Genomic DNA, 24,989 nt, shown 5'->3' on the forward strand with positions numbered 1-24,989 from the left:
ATCTTAACAGCAGCCCTGAAAAATCAGCTAGGCAGGCTTTATTTTACACATGACATTCAATATAGTTGAATAGTTTAAAAACTTTGTTCATTATTCACTAAAGATTTCTCATTGCTTTTCCCACTTAAATCAAACTTCTCATAGGAATCTTTCACAAACAAATTGCATATCTTCCGCCTTCTTAAACAAGGTGTTCGCAATTTGATTTTAACTTTCCTGGCTTTATATTGTGCTGTATGGGAGGGATGCTCCAAAGATCTCCAAGTTTACTTTCATATTTGTGTGTGATGCAGGGAGCTCAGCCTGGTGCTCTGTGACAACCTGTAGGGGTGTGGGGGGGGGGGGGGCATGGGAGGGAGGCTGAGGAGGGAGGGGACACTTGGCTGTTGATGCATGGCAGAAACCCGCACAATACTGTAAAGCAAGAATGCTCCAATTAAAACAACAAAAAAAGAATGACAAGGAGCATAGTCCAGTTTTGGGCTAGCTATCCAGGTGGCTCTGGACAAACCATTTTATACACTTTAGCTCCAGTTCTCTCATCTGTTAAACGGTGACAACACTACCTCCTCACCATCAAATGGAGATCATGTTTGTAAAAGTGATTGCTAAAATTATAAAAAGCTATATAGAGATCAGACAGCATTACAATGACCAGTTAGGTCTGTCTTTTGGGAGAGAGGTTCCTTGAGTGAGAACTCAATCCCTAGCAGCCAAGAAGTGAAATTTGGATTGTTCTCTTTTTAAATACACAGCCCTCATGCATGTTCATCTGTGAACACTTCTATGAATTCTTCCTCAGATGGTAACCTGAAAGATTTAGTTTCACCCCCGGAAAGATTTAGTTTCATCTGCAAATATTGTATCACCTCAAATGATCTGAAGTAGGGAGATTCCCCTGTGCATGTCCTCTTAGAACCCAGACGTACAATTTTGAAAAAACACTTTCCCTTCACTAAGTTCTGAGGGGTTTGTTTCTGCTCCAATATCCAACATAACCATCAGTTCCTATGCCAGGTAGGCCACGTGGGGAGGGGGGTCTTTAAATAATTTATTTGTTGTTTAGTCACTAAGTTGTGACTGATTCTTTAGTGACCCCCATGGACTGTAGCCTGCCAGGCTCCTCTGTCGATGGGTCCTCCAGGAAAGAATACTGGAAATGGTTTGCCATTTCCTTCTCCAGGGGATCTTCCTGACTCAGGGATCAAGCCCATGTCTGCTGCACTGCAGGCAGATTCTTACCACTGAGCCACCAGGGAAGCCCATTTGAAATAATTATCAGCAGTAAAACACTAATCCTCCATCAGCCTCCCTTTTCCCCCAGAAAAAACGTAAAAAATTTTGTCATGGCCTTCAGTAATGAGACTTATCAAAAGCTTCATAAAATCTTAAATAAAGGTCAGCAATGGATTTGCATTTATCCAGATACTTATTTGCCACATTAAAGAAATCCATTATGTCAGTCAGGTAATATTTCCCTTCCACAAGAATTATCACCTAGGTCCTTTAGCCTACCTGGTCATGAAGTGAAAAAATATTCCCTCAGATGTTTGCTTTGAAAATGTGTAAATCTAAAGAAAAGAACGAACATCCTTAGACTCTTCACTCAGACTCATCAGTTATCAGTGGTTTGCCACATTTGCTTCTCCTCTTTCTCCTATCTTTTCCTCTGGGCCACATGAGAATTAAGTTGAATAATTATGACACTTCACTTTTAAAGGTGCCAACAAAGACATTTTCTTCTATAATCACACTCATGAAAACTTAACAATGATATAATACCACTGGGGTTCACACACATCCTTATTCAGACTCCCCCACAGTTTCAACAATGTCCTGTATAGCTTCACCCCAAATCTAGGATCCAATCAGAGGAGATGAATTGAGGGGACCTGTCACCCTCTTGAATTTTCTTGTTCTACTACAGTTTCTCAGTCACTTTTTAATGACAATTTTTAAAGAGTGCAGTCTAGTTTTTTTTTTTTTAATAGAATGCCCTTCCACTTAGTTTTATCTGATTGCTTCCTTATGTTTAAATTCAGGTTAAATGTTATTGGTAGGAACACACAGAATGATGTGCCCACCCAATGTATCATATCAAAGAACGTCTGGTATCGCTTGTCCTGCAGCTGCTTTATCAGGTGGCTGCCAGAATGTCTGACCGACTTCTCAACCAAATACACACCTTTGCCCCTTTATTATTAATAAGCTGTATGTGACTTTTTGAAATGATTTAAACATTGTGGTGCCCCATCTTTCACCCAATGGTTTTAGCATCTATTGATGATTTTTGTTTAAAGTATTACTACAGTGCTTCAAAAATGGAGACTATTTCCAGTATTTCTTTAATATCTAGTAGTTAATTTCTTCTCCCTTATCACTAATTTTTTAAACGTTTCTTATTAATGTATAATTACTGTCATAATTTCATTGTGATGCTCAAACTGTCTCACACGTGGCCTATGGGAGTCTCTCAAGCAGGACAGTATGGCTTCTGAGTCGAAACCACTAGTCTATAGTGTCTCGAAAGATCTGGAAACTTCCTTGGGATGAAGCTCTTGTTGTCCATCTGCCTGTACTCTGGATCGTGCTTCACGCAGTCATACAGCATCACCTCTGCAGCTCTTCTGGATGTCTTTGGTGAGTGCTCTCTCTCTTCACACTAGATGGCCGCTGCCATGTAAGAAACCTCTGTCACCTTCCCCAGGTCTGCCCAGGTCTAGATCTTCCTCTTCTCTAAATTCAGAAAAAACTGCACAAAAGCAGCTTCGTATGCCTCCCTCACGTGAAGTGCCATGAACAGAGACAAGGCCGAACTTCTTGGCTCTGCCATTTAGTTCCTGCAAGACAACAGCCAAGTCCAGCATCTCTGGACCAACTGCAACTTCCTCTCATTCACGACTGTGAGAATGCAATGAAAAAGCATCCTGAGTCATACCTGGCATGAAAACAGGTACACATAAATTGGCACTACTCGAAGTCTATCTCCTTCCCCACCTCCCAAACAGCTTACTTTCCATATTACAAGAGAGATGGCTTTCTAAGAGACAGATGTCATCACATCAGATACCCTGCTTCAACCTTTCTCTGTTTCCTGTGGCCAGACGCCTTGTAAAGAATGACCAGACTCCTGAAAATCTGCCCACAGATTCCCTCTCTGGCTTAATCTCTGGCCACGCAGCCCACAGGATCACATGCCAGGTGTGTCTAACTTTACTGCGTCCTCAGACTCCCTTTCACACCCTCTCTGTTTTCTCCACCGAGCAATCAACTCCACTTGGCCAACTGCCTCTCATCTGTTTCAGACTTGGCTTGGACAGCACCCACTCAGTAGAGCCAACACTCCCAGGAGAGTTTGCCACCTTCTTCCCTGTTTCCATGGCAACTGAACTCCAAATGTCTGTTAGAGTGAGGACTGTAGTCAGAGAGTAATCTTACACGTTACATGTCTGTCACGGTTTCTGGATGCCCATTTGTCTGATACATTTGTTGTGGTTCAGTCACTCAGTTGTGTCCGACTCTGTGACCCCATGGACTGCAGCACACCAGGCTTTCCTGTCCTTCACTATTTCCCAGAGTTTGCTTCAATTCATGTCCATCAAGTCAGTGATGTCATCCAACCATCTCATGCTCTGTCACCCCCTTCTCCTCTTGTCCCGAATCATTCCCAGCATCAGGGTCTTTTTCAATGAGTCAGCTCTTCACATCAGGTGGCCAAAGTATTGGAGTTTCAGCTTCAATATTAGTCCTTCCAATGCATATTGATTTCCTTTAGGATTGACTGGTTTGATATGGGCTTCCATGGTAGCTCAGCTGGTAAAGAATCTGCCTGCAGTTCAGGAGACTCTGGTTCGGTTCCTGGGTTGGGAAGATCCACTGGAGAAGGGATAGACTACCCATTCCAGTATTCTTGGGCTTTCCTGGTGGCTCAGCTGGCAAAGAATCTACCTGCAATGCAGGAGACCTGGGTTCAATCCCTAGGTTGGGAAGATCCCTTAGAGAAGGGATCTTAGAGAAGGCTACCCACTCCAGTATTCTGCCTGGAGAATTCCATGGAGTGCATAGTCCATGGGGTCGCAAAGAGTCAGACACAACTGAGCAACTTTCACTTCATATTTTGTGACAGACTGATACATCTGTACCCTCAAAATTTACCCCACACAGGACAAGTCCTCTAGAAATGTTTTTTCAGAAATCAGCGATCTGGGCTTCGCTGGTGGTTCAATGGTTAAGAATCTGCCCTGTAATGCAAGGGACATCGGTTCCATCCTTGGTCCAAGAAGATCCCACATACCGAGCCACAACTAAGCCCATGTGCCACAACCACTGAGCCCATGTTCTAGAGCCCTGGAACTGCAACTACTGAGTCTACATGCCGAGAGCCTGTGTTTCAGAAGAGAAGCCACTGCAATAAGTCTGTGCACCACAACTAGAGCTGCCCATCTGCTCGCAGCACCTAGAGAAAGCCTGCATGCGGCGACGAAGACCCAGCACAGCCAAAAAAATAGATAGATGAATGAATCTTAAAAAAACGGAAGTTAGCAATCTGCCTGTTTATGAAAAGAAGTCATCTATACTCTCTCTGCCTCACGATCCCTGGTGATTTCTCATAAACTAAAACCATTTAGAAGGTTTATAAGATCATGTAAAAATGCATATAACAAACATTAACTATAATGACACAGGAATAACTGCAAAGAAAGGATGATTAGAACTATGCAAGAAAAATATGCATAAAGAACTAAGAAATATATTGAAACATATGGCTGAGAGTGTATAATTTTTTTTTATTTTTACAATGTCTCTGTAACAACTGAAGAGTTTTTTTAAAACGGAGGAAAAAAGTCTTTTCTTTTTTTAAAGAAAAACATGTGTGACTTAGTACATTTCTTTATTTTTTCTGTTTCATTTCTGAAAAAGGAAGAGAACAGTGGAGAATGAAAAAGGAAAGTGAACAGGAGACTTGGAATGGAGAAGAATATCAGAAATCATAAGCAAGAATTTTAAAAAAAAAATGAAAACTATACTGATGAAAAGAAGCTGGGAGGCAAGCAGAACATCAGGTAAAATCAAGCAGTGACAATTCAAACTCCACACAATTCACTGGGATGACAAAGTTATTTTGGTAGCAGAACACAAGCCATATTCTGAAATGCAGATAAGGTTAGCAGAAGCTAATCAGAGTATCACCATTTGTCAGCTAGGAGGGCAGCTTTCAAACACTCAAGCTGCTACCTAAGAAAGCAGGAAAGAACTTAAAAAGATTAAAAAATCCTGAAAAGCAATGAAACCTGTGTCTTATAAGACTGAACACGTGCCAGTAAAGAGACCTGGGAGGGGGAGAATCACTACACCGTGGCTTAGCAGCAAAGTGCTTTGATCCTTCTAATTTGTGCCCCACCCCCCACACACACACGCTGACAGTGGCAGTAAAGAATACGAAGATCTCTCTGTCATTACATGTGTATTTTACTGCTCCACTGAACAATGAATCTCAGATGCCACCCAAACATAACCCTTGTCCAACAGTGGGCTATGTTCAAGTATGTTGAAAGGAAAAATAAAAAGACACATCTTTGAAGTTCAAGAGAATTATTTCACTGAAAACACCATGTCAGATTAAGGCATTAGCCAGCTAAGTACCCAGGCGGGAACATAACTCTCTTTTTTGAAGGTTTTCAAATCTAAGGTCACCATGGAGACCAAAAAACAGAACCAATGTGAATCTCACTTTAAAGTGCAGCCACTTGATTAACACATGTGATTATTAAAATGAGAGTTGAAAACAGCATAAGTTATACCCTCTCTTTAAATAACATTAGTGTATCTGTATATCTGGGGGCTGGGGTAGATTTGGATTTTTTTTTTTTTCTTGTAGAGTCTGCCAAACAGCAACATTTTTTCTTACAGAAATCTTAGGACAGAGAAGAATGCTTCTGCATTTTTTTTGCTTGTTTGTTTTTAAAAACTGAATCCTAGAAAGTTGGAAAAGATGACAAGAGGGTGTTTTCTGGTTTGGATATATGCTCCTTGGAGAAAAGCTGTGCTGAGATTATTAACAAGGGGTAATCAAGAGGTCACAAACTTGGCCACCTCCTAAGCCCAGCACGTCACATACTGGGACACTAGTCAAATGCCTCCCAGAAGCTCCTGACCCAGGAAGTGAAAGCCTCCTTCCCATCCCACGCCCCAGCGGCTCATCTCTGTTACAGGAGTATTTGATGACATGCCTCCTTCTCTTCCTCACTTCATCATTTCACATGACAATTACTTCCTTGAGCAGTAACATTTTATGAAGTAAAGAGAACACTGCCATCAAATGAATGAGCACTAGGGACGATATTTATAATTAATATTGTATACCTGTGGGAACATTTTTCTTAGAAGCCATACATTTTGAGAATGGGCCTTAAGAGAAGAATTAAATATACTAATTACAGAGCTTTGTATGATGACAGAATCAAGTTTAAGTTCACACGCCTATGTTAAATGAAATCATATTCTAAAGATCAACTCTCTACCCTTGGAGTTTAATGATAATTGATAATCATTAACAGTATCCACCAGCTGACAGGCCTTGGATGGTGTCTCAAGTCAGGGGATACCCAGTTCTGGAAGCCTCAACTTTTATGTCCTGTCTCTGGCCTTTTCATCCATATCCATCCCATCCAGGATATGATGAATCACAAATATTTAATTTCTAGCACTGACTTCCCCCTCAACTTCAGACGCACACTATTCATTGGCCTGGATACCACCAATTAGATGTCTCGCAAGTAACTGAATCTTTACTTGTTTAATCTAAAGTCGCCTTTGAAATCCTTCCTTTCTCTCCTCATTCCCTGTATCAAATGTATTGCTAAGTTGTTCTGATTCAGCTGCTTAAATACTGCTCAGATCGGTCTCCTCCTCTCTATCCCTAGGGCCGGTGGCTTAGCTTAAGGCCCTCATATAACAGCATTTCCCACATTATATAAGGTGCAAGTTTGGCTAAGGTGGTCTTCAGGCATTTTCTACAAAGGCAGGGACCTCCGTCGACTTTGCTCACCCTTGCTCTCCAGTACCTCAGTCACAGCAGGTGCTTAATGTATGTTAAGTATATTTTCAGGGGATGGATCACAGTCTAGGGGTGAAAGCACGATGGTGACACCAAAAGCTTTCGTCCTTCTGTACAGCCTTTTACAGCGACAGACCCCACGTATTCACTGCCTTCTTTCACTCTCACAATTCCTTATGAGAATACAAAAAGTGTCATAAGCCCTGTCTTGCAAACAAAGGGACCGAAGCTCTGAGATGTTAGACGCAACTGCCACACAACTAGCAAGCGCCAGGTGACACCACCCTCACTCTGATCCCAGTGTTCTTTCTACTGCTGGGCAGGTTTGCATTGTTACAGGTAATAACTCCCTCTCTGTGCAAAGGTTCAGAGAGAATTTGATTAAGATGGTGGTGGCGAGGATATCAAGACACTGAATTGGATGACTTTCAGTAAGGTTCATTTCTGTTCTGACTAGCCCAGCCCCAGTTACGGCTCCAAGGCAGGCAAAGCTGGTCTCTGGGATCTCTCTAGCAATCCCCTCTGCTCCCTTCGGACACTGTTCCCCACTGCGGTATTCTGGCCCTTGTCTCACCTCCAATTTCTTAAGCTTGATCTGACTCTAAGAGGTACTACCAAGCCTTCAAGACCTTTTCCAATTCTTCTGTCTAGCTTCAGAAATCACTCTCGTTTACCCATGAAGTGTTCTTGCCAAAAAATTAAAATGACTGAATCAAGTCTCCACGACAACTTTCTATTTAAAGGAAATATGGAAGAGAGAGGAAGCAGTTTATTGAATGACAAACAGATAAATCCAGAATGTGGTGTCTTCTACAGGACAACTGCTAGATCTCTACCAGTTACTGATGGGATTTAAAAAAGGGTAGGGTAGGGAGCAAAGAACTGCTCTAGAATGTAGAGACTTAACAGAACAACTAAATGTTATATATGGTCTTTGGATCCTAATTTACACAAATCAACTGTTTTTTTAAAAAGGACATTTTTAAAGACAATCAAGATATTCCATGAACTAGTAATTACCAGTACCAAAAAATTACGGTTAATTGTGCTGAAGGTATTAACAGAATTAAAGGTATGAAATAAAATGTCCAAAAATTTAGATGCATATTAAATATGAATGAAGCAATGAAGTAACGCTGTGTGGGATTTGTTTTAAAATACTTCAAGAGAAAAAAAGAAAGTAAGACGAAGCAAATGTAAGCAAATCTTGATAAGAACTGAATTTGGGTGTTAGTATATGAAGTTTCCTTATACTGGTTTCTCTTCCTTGGGATACAGTTGAAAAATTTCAGAATAAAAAATTGTCATTTGAACCCATTCTTAGATGAGCTCTGTTCTACAAAAGAATTAGATTTAATGAGTTTTTACTAATAATTTTTGCTAGCATTTCACTCCCTCCTGTATACTTCACTTTGAAGACTCCAATTTCCAGAAGACTGTCACAGAAAGCCCAGCTGGGGTTTCTGGCAGCATGATAAACACGTGACATGTCTGGGTTTGGTTGGGCACACAGTTCCTGTTAACCTCTATCTTTACCAAGAAAACCCACAAGCTATTTTTAACTGTAGGATCTTGGTTAGACATGCTGATGACTCAAGATGTAAGTGCCAGTGCTAACCAACAGTGGGTTTGCTGGTGACTAGTGGAGCTGCAGAAGTCTGAAGAAAACATAGACTGCATCCAGATCTGGGAGAAAGGCTACACAGCACGACCCCTTGATGCTGGGCCTATCTTCAACATGGGCTTGACCAGACTCCGCTTCTACCTAAACTCGTATGACAGGCTCCTTGGTGGAAAAACTTCCCATGCACAGATTTTTTTTTTTTTTTAAGGATTGAACTAAACCATCAATCAGCCGACTACTGAAAACACACTGCTTATCAAGCCAGCCTCACCGCGGGAGTCTACATCACTGGATCCTCAGTGACAAGAAGAAACCTATGAGTCAGGAGCTTCAGGAAAGTGCTGAAGAGTTTTCACTGAGGATAAAGAAGATGTGAGGCTGGCTTTCTCTACAACGGCTGAAGAAAGAGCAAGAAAGAGGTGCAGGGAGGCAGGACCGCTGAGGGAGATGATGGAACCTTGGGATCATTCATTCTCCAGGGTGGCTTCTCTAGTTCAGAAACAGATTGCAGCAAGAATGCAAGAGTGGATTAAGAAACGAGATACCTCTGAGCACATATGTTAGGTCTAGGAAGGAAGGGGACCCACAATAAGCAAGCGACCTAAACAAATCCAAAATTTCAAATGATAAAGTCACCACTTTAAAAATCCTTCTTTCAAGGGATTGATTTTTTTCAGCCCTCTTCCAAGATTCTATCAAAAAGAATGTCTTGTATGGAAGGAACACAAGGGCAAATGAATGAAACTGAAAGGGTGTTTCACTAGCACAAGTGTGATACAAAGAAATGCTTCCAAACATTTCAAACATACAATCACAGTATTCCACACTTTCTCCCACCCAGATGGAGGAAATGAGCTGTTTCTACTTCTTTTTGCATTGAAGAGCTTTCATGCAGTTAAACATTTCAAAAACTAAATCTCCTGCTAATTCTTTCATAAAGTTACGATGATCTTCCCAGTTGAAATTATGCCGAGGCAGAGGCTGGGGTAAGAAGTGTTAGGTTAATCTGATGGGAAGGTAGAGACAGTGAGAGAGGAATAGAGTTTAAAGAAAAGCTTGTTTGCTACGAGAGAAGATCAGGACAGTGAAGTGCCCCACCAGGGGGGAGAGATCTTATTTGGTGGGTGGAGGACATGAGTTTGAACAAACTCTGGGACACGGTGAAGGACAAGGAAGCCTGGTGTGCTGCAGTCCATGGAGTCGCAAAGAGTCGGACACGACTGAGCACCTGAACAGCAAAAGGGTGCAAGGAGACAGGAATGGTGTCTCCAGCTCTGCTCTTCTGGATTCCCACTGTAGGGCTTAATAGAAAGAAGGAAAAAACATTATTTGAAATTGAACTTTCCATCTAAGAGAGGGAAAAAGCATATAAAAGCTTCTGGAGCTGTTAACAAGGGAGCGAATGACATTTTAAAAGTTTGGCAGGAAACCAAAGAGCTACACCCACACACACAAAGCTTAACTGCTTCCATCACACTAACGAGACCATGTATTCCCCCAGCTGGAAAGTGATGGCGGGGTTTGGGAAGTTTTGAGGAGTGGGGTCACCTAACTATATTGCTCAGTAATGTTCCCAGATGAAGGCAAGGGGGGTTGATTCTAAAGAAATTGTCACCTCTGGCCTAAATCAAAGGACCCCCTGAACAAGATGAGAAAAAACAAAAAGGGAAATTACAGTGAGGAAAGGTTTACCTTCGGAGAGCAGTTGAAATGCATACCGGGTACTGGGAGTGTGGTTACATACATTGTAATACACCGATACAGGTACAGCGTGCCAACTATGCAGAAAAATCTTCTGCTAATAATAGACCTAGAAAAAGGGAAAAACAGGGCAGACACTCAGTCATGAAATTCTGCAGGTTCATTTAAGTTTTCAGTGCTCCAACAATACAAACCCCCAAACAACCTGAGAGATTGCTATCAGAACGTTGAAACTATAGCCAAGAGCAGATTAAGGTGAGGCTTTTGAGAATGATACTGTGTTTTTTTGTTTGTTTGTTTGTTTTAAATTAACTTAAAGGTCAAGGGAGTTTAAAACACTCCCCACTGCTATTAATGGGACTTCCTGAGGCCTGAAACACCAGTTGACATTCAACTGATGGACAAGCAGGGTTTAAACTGATGGGCCAGAGCTGAGTCAGGGTCTGTGGTTAAATACTTAGGGAGTGTCTTTTCTGTCATAAAACAGATGCTCAGGAAATTACAATGGTATTAAATTGTAATGAATTTATGCCAAGAGAATTCAAAACTTTTCTGACATTTAGTGAGTCAAAGGCATTAAACCATTGTACCTGTATATCCCAGAAACGGATTCTTAGCTGATCTCCAAAGCAGCATGATGCCAAGAAAAGAGCCTGTTTAACTGACAGCATCCAACCCATACCTCTCTCTCCTAACAATGTGGTCTTGGGATAGGCTATTGACACTCTCTGAGTATCAGTCTCCTAATCTGTAAACCAGGGGTAAGAACATGAGAAATAAGGTACGGATAATCTTTGCCATTTATGCACAATGTAGTCAACAAGTGTATGGATTATGTGGGTGAATAACCAAATAAGCAAGAATTAGGCATCTTTTCCATTTCAAATTTATTGATGGTTCTGGCGAAATTCTTTTGATATGTACACGTGGGCATGTATACTGAGTCTGATTGCTTCTCCTAATAGTAAGTCTCATGTAGGTTTGGCTTTAACTGGATTAAGTTGTACAAACTTCAGTGTCTCCTTAGACAAGAATGTTCCTTCCCTCTCTACTTCAACCTGCTCTATCCTGTTCTACCACAGGCCAAAATCTCAGTCCTGTGGGTCTCCTCCTCTTCAGCCTTGAGAAGTTCAAGTTTTTCCTTGGCCCAGGGCAATCTGACTTAAACACAAATATTTTTAGAAACAATGAACAGGCTTTCCTCTGAGGATACTGAACACTTAGTCGCTCCATAATTGTACAAGGTAGCTCTATTTTTACACAGGATGGACATTCCCACTGGAGTCTGGGTGCTGGAGGAGAATCTGTGTCATCTGTATGTTTTAACAAGAGGGATGAAGTGATATGTCACTTGGTTGACTGAAAATTAATTTAAAAATAACCCATGTGACCATATTAGTGTTTCATTCATAACTACACAGTCCATGTAAGGTCCTTAGGTTGGAAAGGTAGGGTTCGGGTCTTGTGACTCTTAACCCCAATTTTAGGCACTGGGTCAAAAAATTGCTTACTACAGAAAACTGTCTTATTTTCTCTTATTATAAAGCTGTGCTCGTCACCCCCAAGGGCAAGAATTTTTTCAGTACAAAGCTGTCTTTTATAAAGGTATGTGCCTCTAATTCCAGGAATTATGAAAAGCACAGTATAATTAAGCAATATAGAGACAGACAATACTAGATCACATTACTAGATTATAAATGTCTTACCAAAATACTTGGAATAACCAACTGAATTTTACATTTTAAGATACAATGATAATTTTTCTCAAAAAGAAAATGCCCTCTCACGCCATCCTGTTCAAAGAGACAGAAATTACTTTCAATTTTACTTGAATGATACAAGAAACATCTACAACAGAAAACTGTTCCGTCTATTTAGATAAGCCAAACTCTTCAGAGGAAGAGAAACAAAATGACTGCCATCACTCCATCTGGATGAATATTACTACCTTAAAATCACTTTGTCTGATGGTTTCATGGTGCACACAAGATATATACATGCACAAACACCTATTTCCATAGCTCAAACCTGAGACATAACTGAATAGCAGTGAAAAGACCCAGAATTACCTGAGAATGAGGTACGCAAAAAAGTGATAAAGGATGAGAAAAGACAAGTTCTTTAAAAAAAAAAAAAAAAACATTTTAAAGGTTACACACATTAAGGTTCAGTCACATTTACTCTTTGACTTGAAGTGAAAAAAATCAAACTACTTATACCCATGTGACGTGACATCATCAACATTGACATAGTGACAAGATGGAAGTGGCTGTTCATAACAGTCTTCTGATCTCTGGCATTTACTTAATCTTTTTTGAAATTATGCTTAGAGTATCTTCAATGTATAATTTTAAACAAGAATTTCCTACTATACACTTTAGAAAGCAGGATATAAAAAAGAAAAGCGTTTCAAAATCTTGTATCCTGTTAATGTATTATTTACTTAATCAAAGAATTTCACACATTAGAATTCTCTCTTCAGTTTAAAAGTTCAAGACGTGTTTTTTTTTTTTTTAAAGATCTAAAATAGTTAAAAATGTAACTAAGGCAACAAAAGAGCCACAGAGGAAACATTAATGAGGTATTTCTAGAGATTGAGCAAATGCCAAGGACAAGATGCACATTACAATTCTCAAAACCACAGTTATGTTCTTCTCACATGGGAAATGTCTCTTGAATGTTGGAAAGAAGTCTATTTCCTGTCTGCTCACACTCTGCAACGACTGTCACGTCATAGACACTTGTGTCTGATTGTGATTATCTATTCTTGTCCCAAGTAGTTGAGTAATAGAGTCATTACTACTTTCTCCGACAGAAAAGAAAACCATATGTGTTAAATCTGATATATATATATACATATATATGAATAAAAGTGTTAATATTTTTAAGATCTGCAAGAATAGTATGCTATGTTCAGAATAACTTTATTAAACTTTTTATTCTCCCAACTCAAAGAGAAAACAGTACTCAGAACCTGATTACTTACTACACCAAATATAGGCTTAAAAGAGCAGTACTACATTGTTTTTGGCATTTGAAATGATAGTCTAAAGTTCTAAAGGAAAAATGAAGAGAGAAATGAATGCACTGGAGAGTAAAAGGAAAATACTAGAAAGTTCCATTGTTTCCCACAAGTTTTCTCAACTAAGCCACAATCAAAATACACATAGTTCTTTCAGCGCTCAGACCTGCTCTGCCAGCTCTTGAGGGAAGTCACTGACTTTTAGAAACAAACAGGTCCTGAGACATGGCAGTGGATCCAAGTGACAATTCAAAGTAGGAGGCGATCAACAAGGGGGAGGGCACACGAATCTGGGCAAGGATCAGGGAGCCCCACGTCTCCGGAGAAACCATGGAAGCCAGTGAACGGTTCAGGTCCTTCCAGTACTGCCACCGGGACAAGGCGTCTTCAACTCATCTACACACAGATGCTGGCTCTGCTTTTAACAGAGGCCCTCTTGATGATCTGAATCATCTCAATTAACTTCCTTGGAAATTGGCTTCCCAGCCAGCAAAAGGATATTTTCCTTATGATTCAGAGAAATGCTACTGAAGAATTTCCCCAGACTGTTATTAACAGTAACTAGGATTTTGCCAAATTTCTCCTCTATGCCAAACTCTGAGCCATTTAGTTCTTAGAACAACCTGCACTGCAATGCTATGACCCTTATTTTACAAATAGGAAAATTGCAGTTCAGAGAATTTAAGCTGAAATATAAATATATTACCCAAGACAAAAAGGTTCAGGAAATGCCTTCAGATTGTGTAAGAAATCCAAATTTTATTTTGAGACTACACCGCTGTGAACCAATAGATGAGCCAACATTCAATCTCACTTAAGTTATAAAATCTACTTAACTCACAATTTTCACTTAGGGTTTTAAGTCATATTTCATGTTGACCCAGACCTCTGCAAAGTAAGCATTTTTGACAGTTATTTTAACGATAAGCATGTTAGTTATTAAGGTACTGAGAAAGATTCTTCTGGGTATCAAACAGGAAACTGTTCATTTTCCATTATTGTTTGCCCAGTACGGTTTGCTTACATCCTTCCAATGTTTGATCAGTCTGGTGGCTCAGACAGTAAAGACTCTGCCTGCAATGTGGGAGACCTGGGTTCAATCCCTGGGTCGGGAAGATCTCCTGGAGAAGGGCATGGCTACCCCACTCCAGTATTCTTGCCTGGAGAATTCCATGGACAGAGGAGCCTGAAGGGCTTTAGTCTATAGGGTCGCGAAGAGTCGGACACAACTGAGCAACTAACACTTTCCTGAGATGTTATCCACTTTTCTACATTCTATCTCGCCTGAACTGCTACTGTGACCTTTGACCTACTGTCCCTAATTTCATTTGTACCTCCATAAAAGCCTTTCTACACAGAGAAGCCAGAATCATCTTTTTAAATACAGTTAAATACAGCATATCCTTTAAAACCTCCAATAGCTGCCAAATATATTTTGAATAAAATCCAAATCCTTTACCAAGCCCACGAGGCCCTAGATGATCTGGGCCAAGCTCCCCTCCCTCTGTTCTCCCCATCATTCCTAAACTTCAGTCCGATGCCCTTGGTGCAACTGAACACATCACACCAAGTCCCTCCACCTCAGGCAGACCTCTGTGCCAGCCATCCCCTCTGCCTGGACCCCGTGAACATTGCCTATCGTCAGGTCTCTGATAGACCATCTACTCTAAAGAAGGCACCTGGGGCCACCTTTACCTATCTTACTTTCTTCATAGCCTCCCACTCCCATGCCCACATTCTGCGGAAGCTAACACCAAAGAGTTTCTTAAATCTGTTTTCCTCCCTTTAATTCCTTGCTACTAGCCTTGGGATTCCCTGCATGATGATAAACACTCATCATCACCAGCAGTTCCAATTCCCATCACGGGCTCTTCTCAACATGACCCCAAGCTACTTCCCATTTTATCTCGCAGATATGAATTCTACCACCCTGGGCAAAAGAGGCTCCACTCACCAAGTTTCTTGCTTTTGCCAGCAAATCTCTTTGCCTGGTTTTTCCTGTTACCCCAACCACCTACCTCGCATACCAGCTCTGCGTGCAGCTTCCCACAAGTTCCCAACTGGAGAGAGCCACTTCATTCTCCACATCACTTCAGAACCTGGTTTCTAATTTATGGTATTTTTTAATAGTGAGATTGGCATTACCATTATCAACAGAGGCCCACATTCTTTCTCTCAGAGAAAGCTCTTAAAGAAAGCCGCTCCTTACTTATGTCTTAGTACTAGTCAGACTTATGATGGTGCCCGTAACACGGGCAACCTCCTGCAGTTCTGTGCTTTTGAGCTTCACTTTTTACTACTTCTGATAGTGCTTTCCTGCCTCTTCCCACAAATATTTGTCCTTTAACCTCCTTCATTCATCTGCGGGAAATAACCTCTCCTGATGCTCACCAGTCCTTCACTCTGCATCGTTTCTACATTTTAATTGACAGCCGTTGTCAAGATGGCTGCGCTCATCCAAGTAGGGCTGTGGGTCCTGCCATCTTTCTCCCTCGCCTGCTGTCTCCTCGCTGTCGCTTCTGGCCTTTCTACCCATCACAGGGGTCACAATTCTCCAGATGGTGGATCATGAAAACCCAGTGCTTAACTCTATACTTTAAGAAGGGAAGTTTCAAGGAAAGGGTTGTAAAACAAAAAGGAAAGAATAAGTGCTATAGAATGAAAATAGAATAAACAGAGAAGTAAAAATACATGCTCTCCGGGGAGATCTAGAACTCGTTGACTATTTCCCAGTGTGTACACAAGAGGATGGCAGTCTGCGAACCAGAAAGATGGAAGTGCGCACCCAGCCCAGGAACGAGTCTCTACAGCACAGTCCACCTCACAGAAGTCCAACTCAAAGAGACCTTTGCAATTTTGCTATTAATTATTTTAACCACATTACTGTTCAGCATATACTATCATCCCATTTTACAGAAGGAAGAATTAAGATGCAAAGACTACCTAGTCTGGGGCCAGAGAGTCAGTCAAGAAAGCGCCACAACAAAAACCAAGTCTTTATCTTTTCAACTGGACTTCCCTGTTGACTCCCGGCAAAGAATCCGCCTATCAATGAAGGAGATGTGGGTTAGATCCCTGGGTCAGGAAGATCCCCCGGAGATGGAAATGGCAGCCTACTCCAGCATTCTTGGCCGGGAAATCCCAGGAACAGAGGAGCCTGCCGGTGTGGGTTGGGGGGGCGGGGGCACGCGGTGTGACAGTCTGTGGGTCCCCAAAGAGTCAGGCACAACTTAACGACTAAACAACAATAATACTTTCGATTAGCTGCTGTTTTCACTAACAAAGCTGTCAAGTTAAAAAAAAAAAAAGGTACCGACTTATTTTTTTCTAAGCCTCATGTAAAAGATCTGCAAAATAATGCAACAGTTGATTAAATTTAGAAAATGATCTGTACTGGTTTAGGGAGTCTGTAAAGAACAGATCAGATGATAAAACTGCCTGCACTAAAGCCACCTTAAAAAATTATTTCCTGAGTTAAATACAGATTGTAACATGAGATAAAGAAAAAATATTACCCTCTAAGATTATATAGTCTATGTGAGAGAGTTAAAAGGAATCAAAATCAAGCCTCCTCCAGAAACCGCAGCACATATATGTATCAAACAAAAGAAGTTACCTTTCTTGTTAGTATTTTAGGCTATTAGCAAAAATAGTATGTGTGCATACATACATACATGTGTATAATACAAATATATGTGTTTGTGTGTGTATGCATGCTCAGTCATGTTTGACTCTCTGTGACCACATGGACTGTAGCCTACCAGGCTCCTCTGTCCATGGGATTTCCCAGGCAAGAATACTGGAGTGGGTTGCCATTTCCTCCTCCAGGGGATCTTTCTGACCCAGGGATTGAACCCAAGTCTCTTGCATCTCCTGCACTGGCAGGTGAATTCTTTACCACTGAACCACCTAGGAAGCCCATGAGTGTGTACACATAATGCAAATATGTATTACGTACATGTAGATCTTTTCTCATTCTTTTCCTTCATCAAAACTTACCCAACCTGAATCACATTCTTAATGTTTGTTCAGTTACAGCTGGCTGAACTCAACAATTAATGTTTGCCCTTAAGCTCATGGATCACCCTTAAAAGTAACACTTTCACTTTATCAGGGGGTTGGTTTCTAGAAACATAATAAGCACATACATCACCAGCAATGGCTAACATTTATTAAATTCTAGGCACAGTAGTCAGCACAGTGCAATACGCAATAAATGTTAGCTGCTGTTATTATTTATCTACTCTCCTAATGAACACGTGTATGTGCTAGACCTTATTCTGGAAACATAGCAGTGAACTGAATGGACAAAAAGCTTGCCTTGTGGTACCTATATTCTAGGAAAGGAAGCAGACAATAAACATGTAAGTAAAATATAGAGCATGCTGGAAAAAGTTTAAAGGGTAAAATTAAGCAAGAGTGTCACTGGGGGATAGGAGGTTACAGTTTGGGGGTAAGTTGATCAGAGAATGTCCCTACATGGGAGGAGAGTTAACCATGAGGATATCTGTGGGAGAAGATTCTTTTTTTTTCTCTTTTATTCATTTTCACTGGAGGGTAGTTGCTTTACAATGTTGTATTGGTTTCTGTCATATCTCAACATGAATCGGCTACAGGTATACATTTGTCTAGCCCCCCACCCTGACCCCCCTGCCCCACCGCCTTCTGTGGGAGAAGATTCTAAACAGAGGTCAGTATGTGAGGGCGCTGGGGACTAGCAGGAGGGGCAGGGAGGAGGAGGACATGGGGACGTGCAGTCTGGAGGACCTCCTTGGTCACCTCCAACCTAACAGCTGTAATCAGGTGAGAGAAGAGCGACACACCCACTCGCTCGTGAAGTTACACATTCTGTCTGCGGAACTGACAAGGGACGTCAGGGAAGCCAGGATGGAAGCAGACTGGGAGGAGATGCCACCAGTGACACGCAGGGCGGCAAGGCGGTGAGAAGTGGTGGGATGAAGACCAGATGTGGCGTGGAAGCGGTGATCAGTAACAAAACCGAGGCATTTGGCCTGAGAGTCGGGGAAAGACAGACACACTGTTCCCGAGTGGTGCTAGGGGTAAAGAATAAGCCTGCAGATGCAGGAGACGCGAGAGATGTGGGTTCAATCCCTGAGTCGGGAAGATTCCCTGGAGGAGAAAATGGCTACCCACTCCAGTATCCTTGCCAGGAAAATCCAGTGAACAGAGGAGGCTGGTGGGCTACAGTCCATGGGGCGGCAGAGTCGGATGCACTGACCGACGGAGCATAAGATGGGGATGGGGGCGGGGCAGGCACAGGACCTGGGACGCCAAGGACTCGGCTAATTCCTCCATACATATATCTCACTCCATCGGCACAACACCGCTGAGACAGACACTATTTTTATTGTTCCCATTCTGTAGATGAGGAAACAATGCTACTACAAGTAGTTAAGTAACCTGACCAAACTCACCTCCAGTCAAAAGGTGCCTGCAGGGTTAAGATGATCTTAAACTAAGATTTACAATATAACTTGTGCTTAACCGCCATTGCCCTTATACAAACAGGTTGGAAGGGACAGATGCAGTGACTTCTAAATAAGATCATGAATACTTAGACATCCATGATGATTTTTTAAGAGAAAGGGTCAGAGATGAGCCCTAGGCACGTTGCAAAATACAAGGCAAATATGGTACTAAAAATACGCATATGTACAGATTACACATATATGAGCATACAGGAAAATATTAAACCAAAAATGAAATCAGATGTTAGCATTATTTATCTTAGGCGCCATCAGTAAATTTTTCCTTTATGTTTATTTTTACCTTCTAATCTGCCTATAAACTTAGCTTCTTTAGTGTCATAAATAAAAACTAACTCATGAAAACTATAATTTATTGCACATCTCTGTATTTTTTTTTTCTCTCTCTCCCTTTTATCCTCTCAGTTTAAAAAGCCACTCATAATACTTATGCTAACTTAAAACCTAAGTTGCTGGGCTTACTGAATTTAGTTTCCTGACAACTCCTAGAGTTCAGGCTAATACTTAGGTCTTGAGACTGAAACTGGTAAAAGAAAGGTGAAAGCAGGTAAGACCACCCGTTCGCTAATGTGAGGATGAGAAGTGAGACAGAGCCTGGCAGCAAACCCATCATTGAGGGCTTAGAGTGGCTGTTCTCCCCCGTTCCCAGGGAGGTGGAGCAGAAGCCGGCAAACACCTGGGAGGTCCAGATTACACAGGAAGATAATGGGACAGGAAAGGTCCCCAGAATGAAAATAGGACCTCAGCCCAGGCCCTGCAGCCCAGATGGACAATGGGGTCAGACTCAAGGTGAGAAAACTGGCTAGAAACAGCAAGGAGAAGAAGAACCTATTTGCAAGGCAACGACGGAGATGCAGACAGAGAGGACAGATTTATGGACACAGCAGGGGAAGCAGAGGGTAGGACAAATCGAGAGAGTAGCATGGAAACACACACATTACCAAGTGTAAAATAGACAGCCAGTGGGAATTTGCTGCAGGATGCAGGGAGCTCGACTTGGTGCTCTGTGACAACCTCGAGGGGTGGTGTGGGGTGGGAGGTGGGAGGGAGGTTCAAGAGGGACAGGACATACACATACCTACGGCTGATTCATGTTGATGCATGGAAGAAACCAACACAATATTGTAAAGCAAATTACCCTCCAATTAAAACTGAATAAAATAAAAGAACAAGGTTGGGCACTCCTGATTGGTGGTCTGCAGTGGAAAAGCGTTACTGCAATGGGTGGCACCGGGGGTTTCCTAGACCCGTGGTGAACAGGGACCACACCATACCTGGCAGGTGAGAGGACAGCAGTCAGCTGGGACAGAACTCAGTACACTTCCACGAACTACGGTGGGCCAGCAAGACAGGCTGGCCTGCAGGCTTGGCAGGTCCAATCCTGGGGCAAGTAGGAATGTCTCCTGGTTTGTATGCAATGTATAAACCTTATTATTCAACGCAGGACTTATCTGTTTTCATTCTACCTGTCCTCTGCTTGTCGAATCAATGGTACTATATCTGCTAAGAAAATACATTTCCCCAGGACATTTCAGTGGACATACACTGAAAAACTTTCAATTTTCTAAATATTCTGTGTGGGATCTTGGGCAAGTCAGCATCTTTTCTGTGTCATAGTTATCTTCACAGAGACAAGACAACAGTACTTATTTTAAGAGCTGACTGGATCAAATAACACAACGCATGTAAGGGAAAAAAAAATCCTGTTACTCAAATGTTTGGAATGTGCCATGTGAACGGGGCGATAATGATTTTCGACAACATGGATGGAAAGGAACAGAAGAATAGAGACTTTGAGTAAGTATATAATAGATGTAGGTACATGTGTAGAGAGAGAAGCAAGGCAGGGAAATGATGACTTCTGAGCTCCTATCTTGCTTTATGGCTGGAGAGGAATATAATGGTTTATCAGTTGATTAAATAATGCACTAGGTGCCCCCACAGCTGCAACAGCAGGAGGGAATTTTTGTCCTCATGACTTTTGTACTTTAGGACAGTCTGGGACAACCCACACTTTAAAACCTGAGATGTTACTGTGAGAACGCAGAAAAACTCCCAGAAGATAACTACGTAGCTTTGCTTCTGTGAGGCTTTGTTTTGCTCAGTGCTATATCTCTAGCACTAATCTTAATAATTCTTAATAAACTACTAAATGTAAAGATGCCCTGAAGTTCCATTTGGAGACCAGCCTAGCGGCCCACAGGGCACCACTGATTTCTAATAAAGTGAAATGGCCTTTTTTAAAAAAGGCTCTTCTAAAACTTGAAAAATAAACATTATTGGAGGGAATTCCTTCACATTAAATGCTCTACATCAACAGCTTTTAAGAACTTTACTTAATCACAATCATCAAAGACTTGAAAACAAATTTTAAAAATGTTGACAATAACTGTGGTCATAGACTACTTTGAGGATTAGAAGATGAAAGAGATAAGTACTTTAAACCAATCAACTTAATGTGAAAACAGACACTGATGGAATTAAACTGGGGTGAAATGAAAGATACATGCTGACAAATCTTCTTTACTGAATAAAACACAAAACAAACAAAAACATTAAATTAGCATCTGAGAGCAGCAGCTGCCAATCAGCACAAGGATTATGTCCTTGGAAATTAGATTCCATCCACAGGAGAGAGGCAAATGCTGCAGACACCCTCCTAACAAATAAGGCCTCCAAACTCAGGGCATGTTATCAAAGGACAAAACATGAAGTAAGTCTTTTCCAAAGCGGTCTCTGAACATAAAAAACACACTGCTGCCCCAGTTCAGTCGCTCAGTCGTGTCCGACTCTTTGTGGCTCCATGAACCGCAGCCGCCAGGCCTCCCTGTCCATCACCGACTCCCGGAGTCCACCCAAACCCATGTCCATCGAGTTGGTGATGCCATCCAACCATCTCATTCTCTATTGTCCCCTTCTCCTCCTGCCTTCAATCTTTCCCAGCATCAGGGTCTTTTCAAATGAGTCAGCTCTTGGCATCAGGTAGCCAAAGTATTGGAGTTTCAGCTTCAGCATCAGTCCTTCCAATGAATACCCAGGACTGACCTTTAGGATGGACTGGCTGGCTCCTTGCAGTCCAAGGGACTCTCAAGAGTCTTCCCCAACACCAAACACCTAAAAATCCACTGCAGTGTTCTCAGAGTGTAATCCTGGGAAGCCATGCTGGAAACCTGTACTTGTTCCTTCCTGCGGGATCAATGAAACCCTGAGAAACAGTTCTGAATAGAGACATCAAGTCTTAAGGCAGGATTGACCAATACCATTTCTTTCTCCAGTTCCTTCCCTTTTGGCCTGAGATCAATTTTCAAAGAACCTATGTGGTGACCATTCTCTCCATAATGTTACACAATGGTTTATGCCAGAATATTCTACTCCATGCCCCAAATGCTCAACCACAAAGTTCTTTCAACTCCACTTCATGTCCCAAGTATCCCGTGGCTCCTTTTTTTTCTTTCTTCAAATCTTTTCACCACCAGTGGACCAACACATCCTGCAATATTTAATTCATCTTTATACCATCCGCTCCCACCCCCCAAATGACTAGTGCTACTCCTTGTAGGCAAATGTGTGTGCTCAGTTGCTCATCATGTCTGACCGACCCTTTCAGAGCCCATGGACTGTAGCCCACCAGGCTCCTCCGTCCATGGGATTCTCCAGGCAAGAATACTGGAGTGGGTTGCCATTTCCTCCTCCAGGGGATCTTCCCGACCCGGGACTGAACCACAGTCTTTGTCTCTTATGTCTCCTGCGTTAGCAGGTAGATTCTTTACCACTGCACCATCTGGGAAGCCCTGCAGGCAAGGATCTGATCCAAAAGCAGCCATGACAGAAAACAAATATCAGAGTATACACATCACCCAACTTTGCTCTGAAATAAAATATATTCCAGCAAAGCTGTGAGAGCTCCCAAATAAGTGAATTCAGTCTCAATCTATGATTCATTCCTCATTAAATTTCATATAAAATTCAGAGATTCAGAGACAGACCCAAAAACCTTATGTGAGTCTCTGTAACGGAACACAGCCCTGTGGCTATAAATGATACGGAGCTCTAAATGTAACAGAAGCCATGGCTTCTCGAAAGAGTTTGTCCCTTCCCACCATCCCAGCACCAAATGTATTCATTGGCCAAACATGAGTCTACCTCATGGTCATCTCCCAGCTGGACCATTTGCAATAACATCCTAACCCATCCCCCTGCTTCCAGTCTCGCTGACCTGTTCTCTCCACTGCAGCCAGAGTGCTTCTTTTAAAATACAAATCTGTCCACATCATTCTTCCCTAGTGACTTATCATTACACCTGGATCAAAAATCTGCCTCTTTTTCCCTGACCCATATGCTGCCCACACCTCCCTGACTCTGTATGGCCATTTTCTCCCAGTTTTCTTGGCCTGTGGCTTTTCCCCAGGTAAACCTCAGAGACTCTGCACTTGCTGTGTCTCCTACCGGGACTGCTCCTGCCCGCAACACCAACTGGTATCCCCCTCATTTGATTCAGGTGTCTATTTAACGGTCACCTCATTAGAGGCCTTTTCTAAATACTTGATCTAAAATAATCTAAAGTAATTAGCCTCCAACTAATAAAAATAAATAAATAAATAAATAAATAAATAAAAATAAAATAAAATAAAATACCACTCCCTCCCCACTGTCTCCAAAACTTGCTAACCTTTTAGACTGCTTTATTTTTCTCCTTTTCTCTTACCCACCTGGTAGTATATATTCATTTGTTCACAAACTGTTTCACCCTGGTGAGAATACAAGCTCCGTGTGAGCATCAGGGGCCTCTGAGCACTGCAGCAGCCCCAAGGTCTACCACAGTGCCTGGCATACACAAGGGTCTCAGCAAATGAATTTTAAACAAGCACTTTCTATGCGCCAGACTTTAGATGAGGTAGTGGGATACCAAGATGAATGACAAATAGGATCTGGTCTTTTCCTTTGGGGAACTTAAGTCTAGCAGTCAAGGAGACACACACACACAGGAAGAATAGAATGGAATGTGACATGAGCTTGGAGGCTTCGAGGGAAACCGCTGAGTAGAGAAGAAACAGATGAGGTCGAACAGCCTGGGGCCAGATTAGGAAGGACCTTGAGCTTCAGGCTAGGGAACTGGGCCTCCATCTGAGCACTCACTATACATCACCAGGTAGGAATGAAAAGAGGTAATGAAACTGCAATTAGAATTGACAGAACTTAGTGACTATTTACATGAAAGGAACTGAGAAGTTGTAGGTTTCTAGGAAATGCCACTGCCTACATAGAAGGAAGAAGTTGAAAGAAAAAGATGATAAATCTGATTTTAGAAAAGTTGAGTTTGAGTGGAGGCTAGGGAGAGGGGTCAAGTGTCAGAAGAGTTGAGCACAGAAAAAATGAGAGGGTTACTGCTTTTAAATAGAATATTTCATAGCCAGAAGGATCCATTTTCCCAACATGCTGAATAACAGACTGCTACAGCGCCACAGACTGCTACACTGCCACAGCCAAATAACTGGAAAAAGGGTGTCTCTCTGCACTAGGAAGCAGTTCCACCTTTACGAGGGCCAGGGAAAGGGAGCTCATTAATAGCCACTGCTGGGTGTGTCCACCTCTGTCTTTCTTCCTGCCTTTCCCAGGTCTGGTGTGCCACACACACTCCAGAGAGGTCTCAAGGAGGGAGATGGGAAGCTAGGGATGTGCCCCAGTAGTAGGACAGGGGTGGGGATGCTGAAGACGCTCATGAAAACAACTGGGTTATCCTGCCAATGTGGAAACCAGAGAGAGGACTTTAAAGAACCTTTAAAGTTGGACATATTCTGAACTGCAAATGCTCTGCAGCTAATAACACTCAAATGCAACGGGCTCATTCAGTGAGTTTGTAATCAAATACAACACAGTGGTATAGTGCAACAGAAATCATCTAGACTGAGAGGTCTTTATTGTATCTGTGAGCAAACCAAAGCTCCTGAGATTTGGAGATTCATCCACTCTATCCAGCATGCTAGCACATGGCTGGGACTGGAGCCCAGGCTGCCTGTGTCCCAGCCTTGGGTTAATTTTGCCCCAGGCATGAATTAACTGATTTACGGCTGTAGAACA

At 42.0% G+C, this 24,989-nt stretch overlaps 1 protein-coding gene across 18 annotated transcripts in view; it reads right to left on the reverse strand.

Annotated features, from left to right (window-relative positions):
- SGMS1 (sphingomyelin synthase 1) overlaps positions 1 to 24,989 on the reverse strand; it is a 317,203-nt gene that overhangs the window by 14,446 nt on the left and 277,768 nt on the right. For all 18 annotated transcript variants that reach the window (XM_070470579.1, XM_070470586.1, XM_070470587.1 and 15 more), the window contains one exon: positions 10,374 to 10,491. In XM_070470579.1, the coding sequence (XP_070326680.1) occupies positions 10,374 to 10,491 (118 nt within the window). The remainder of the gene's footprint in view (positions 1 to 10,373; positions 10,492 to 24,989) is intronic.

The sequence above is a fragment of the Odocoileus virginianus genome, chromosome 7, assembly GCF_023699985.2.
Source record: "Odocoileus virginianus isolate 20LAN1187 ecotype Illinois chromosome 7, Ovbor_1.2, whole genome shotgun sequence".
NCBI lineage: Eukaryota > Metazoa > Chordata > Mammalia > Artiodactyla > Cervidae > Odocoileus > Odocoileus virginianus.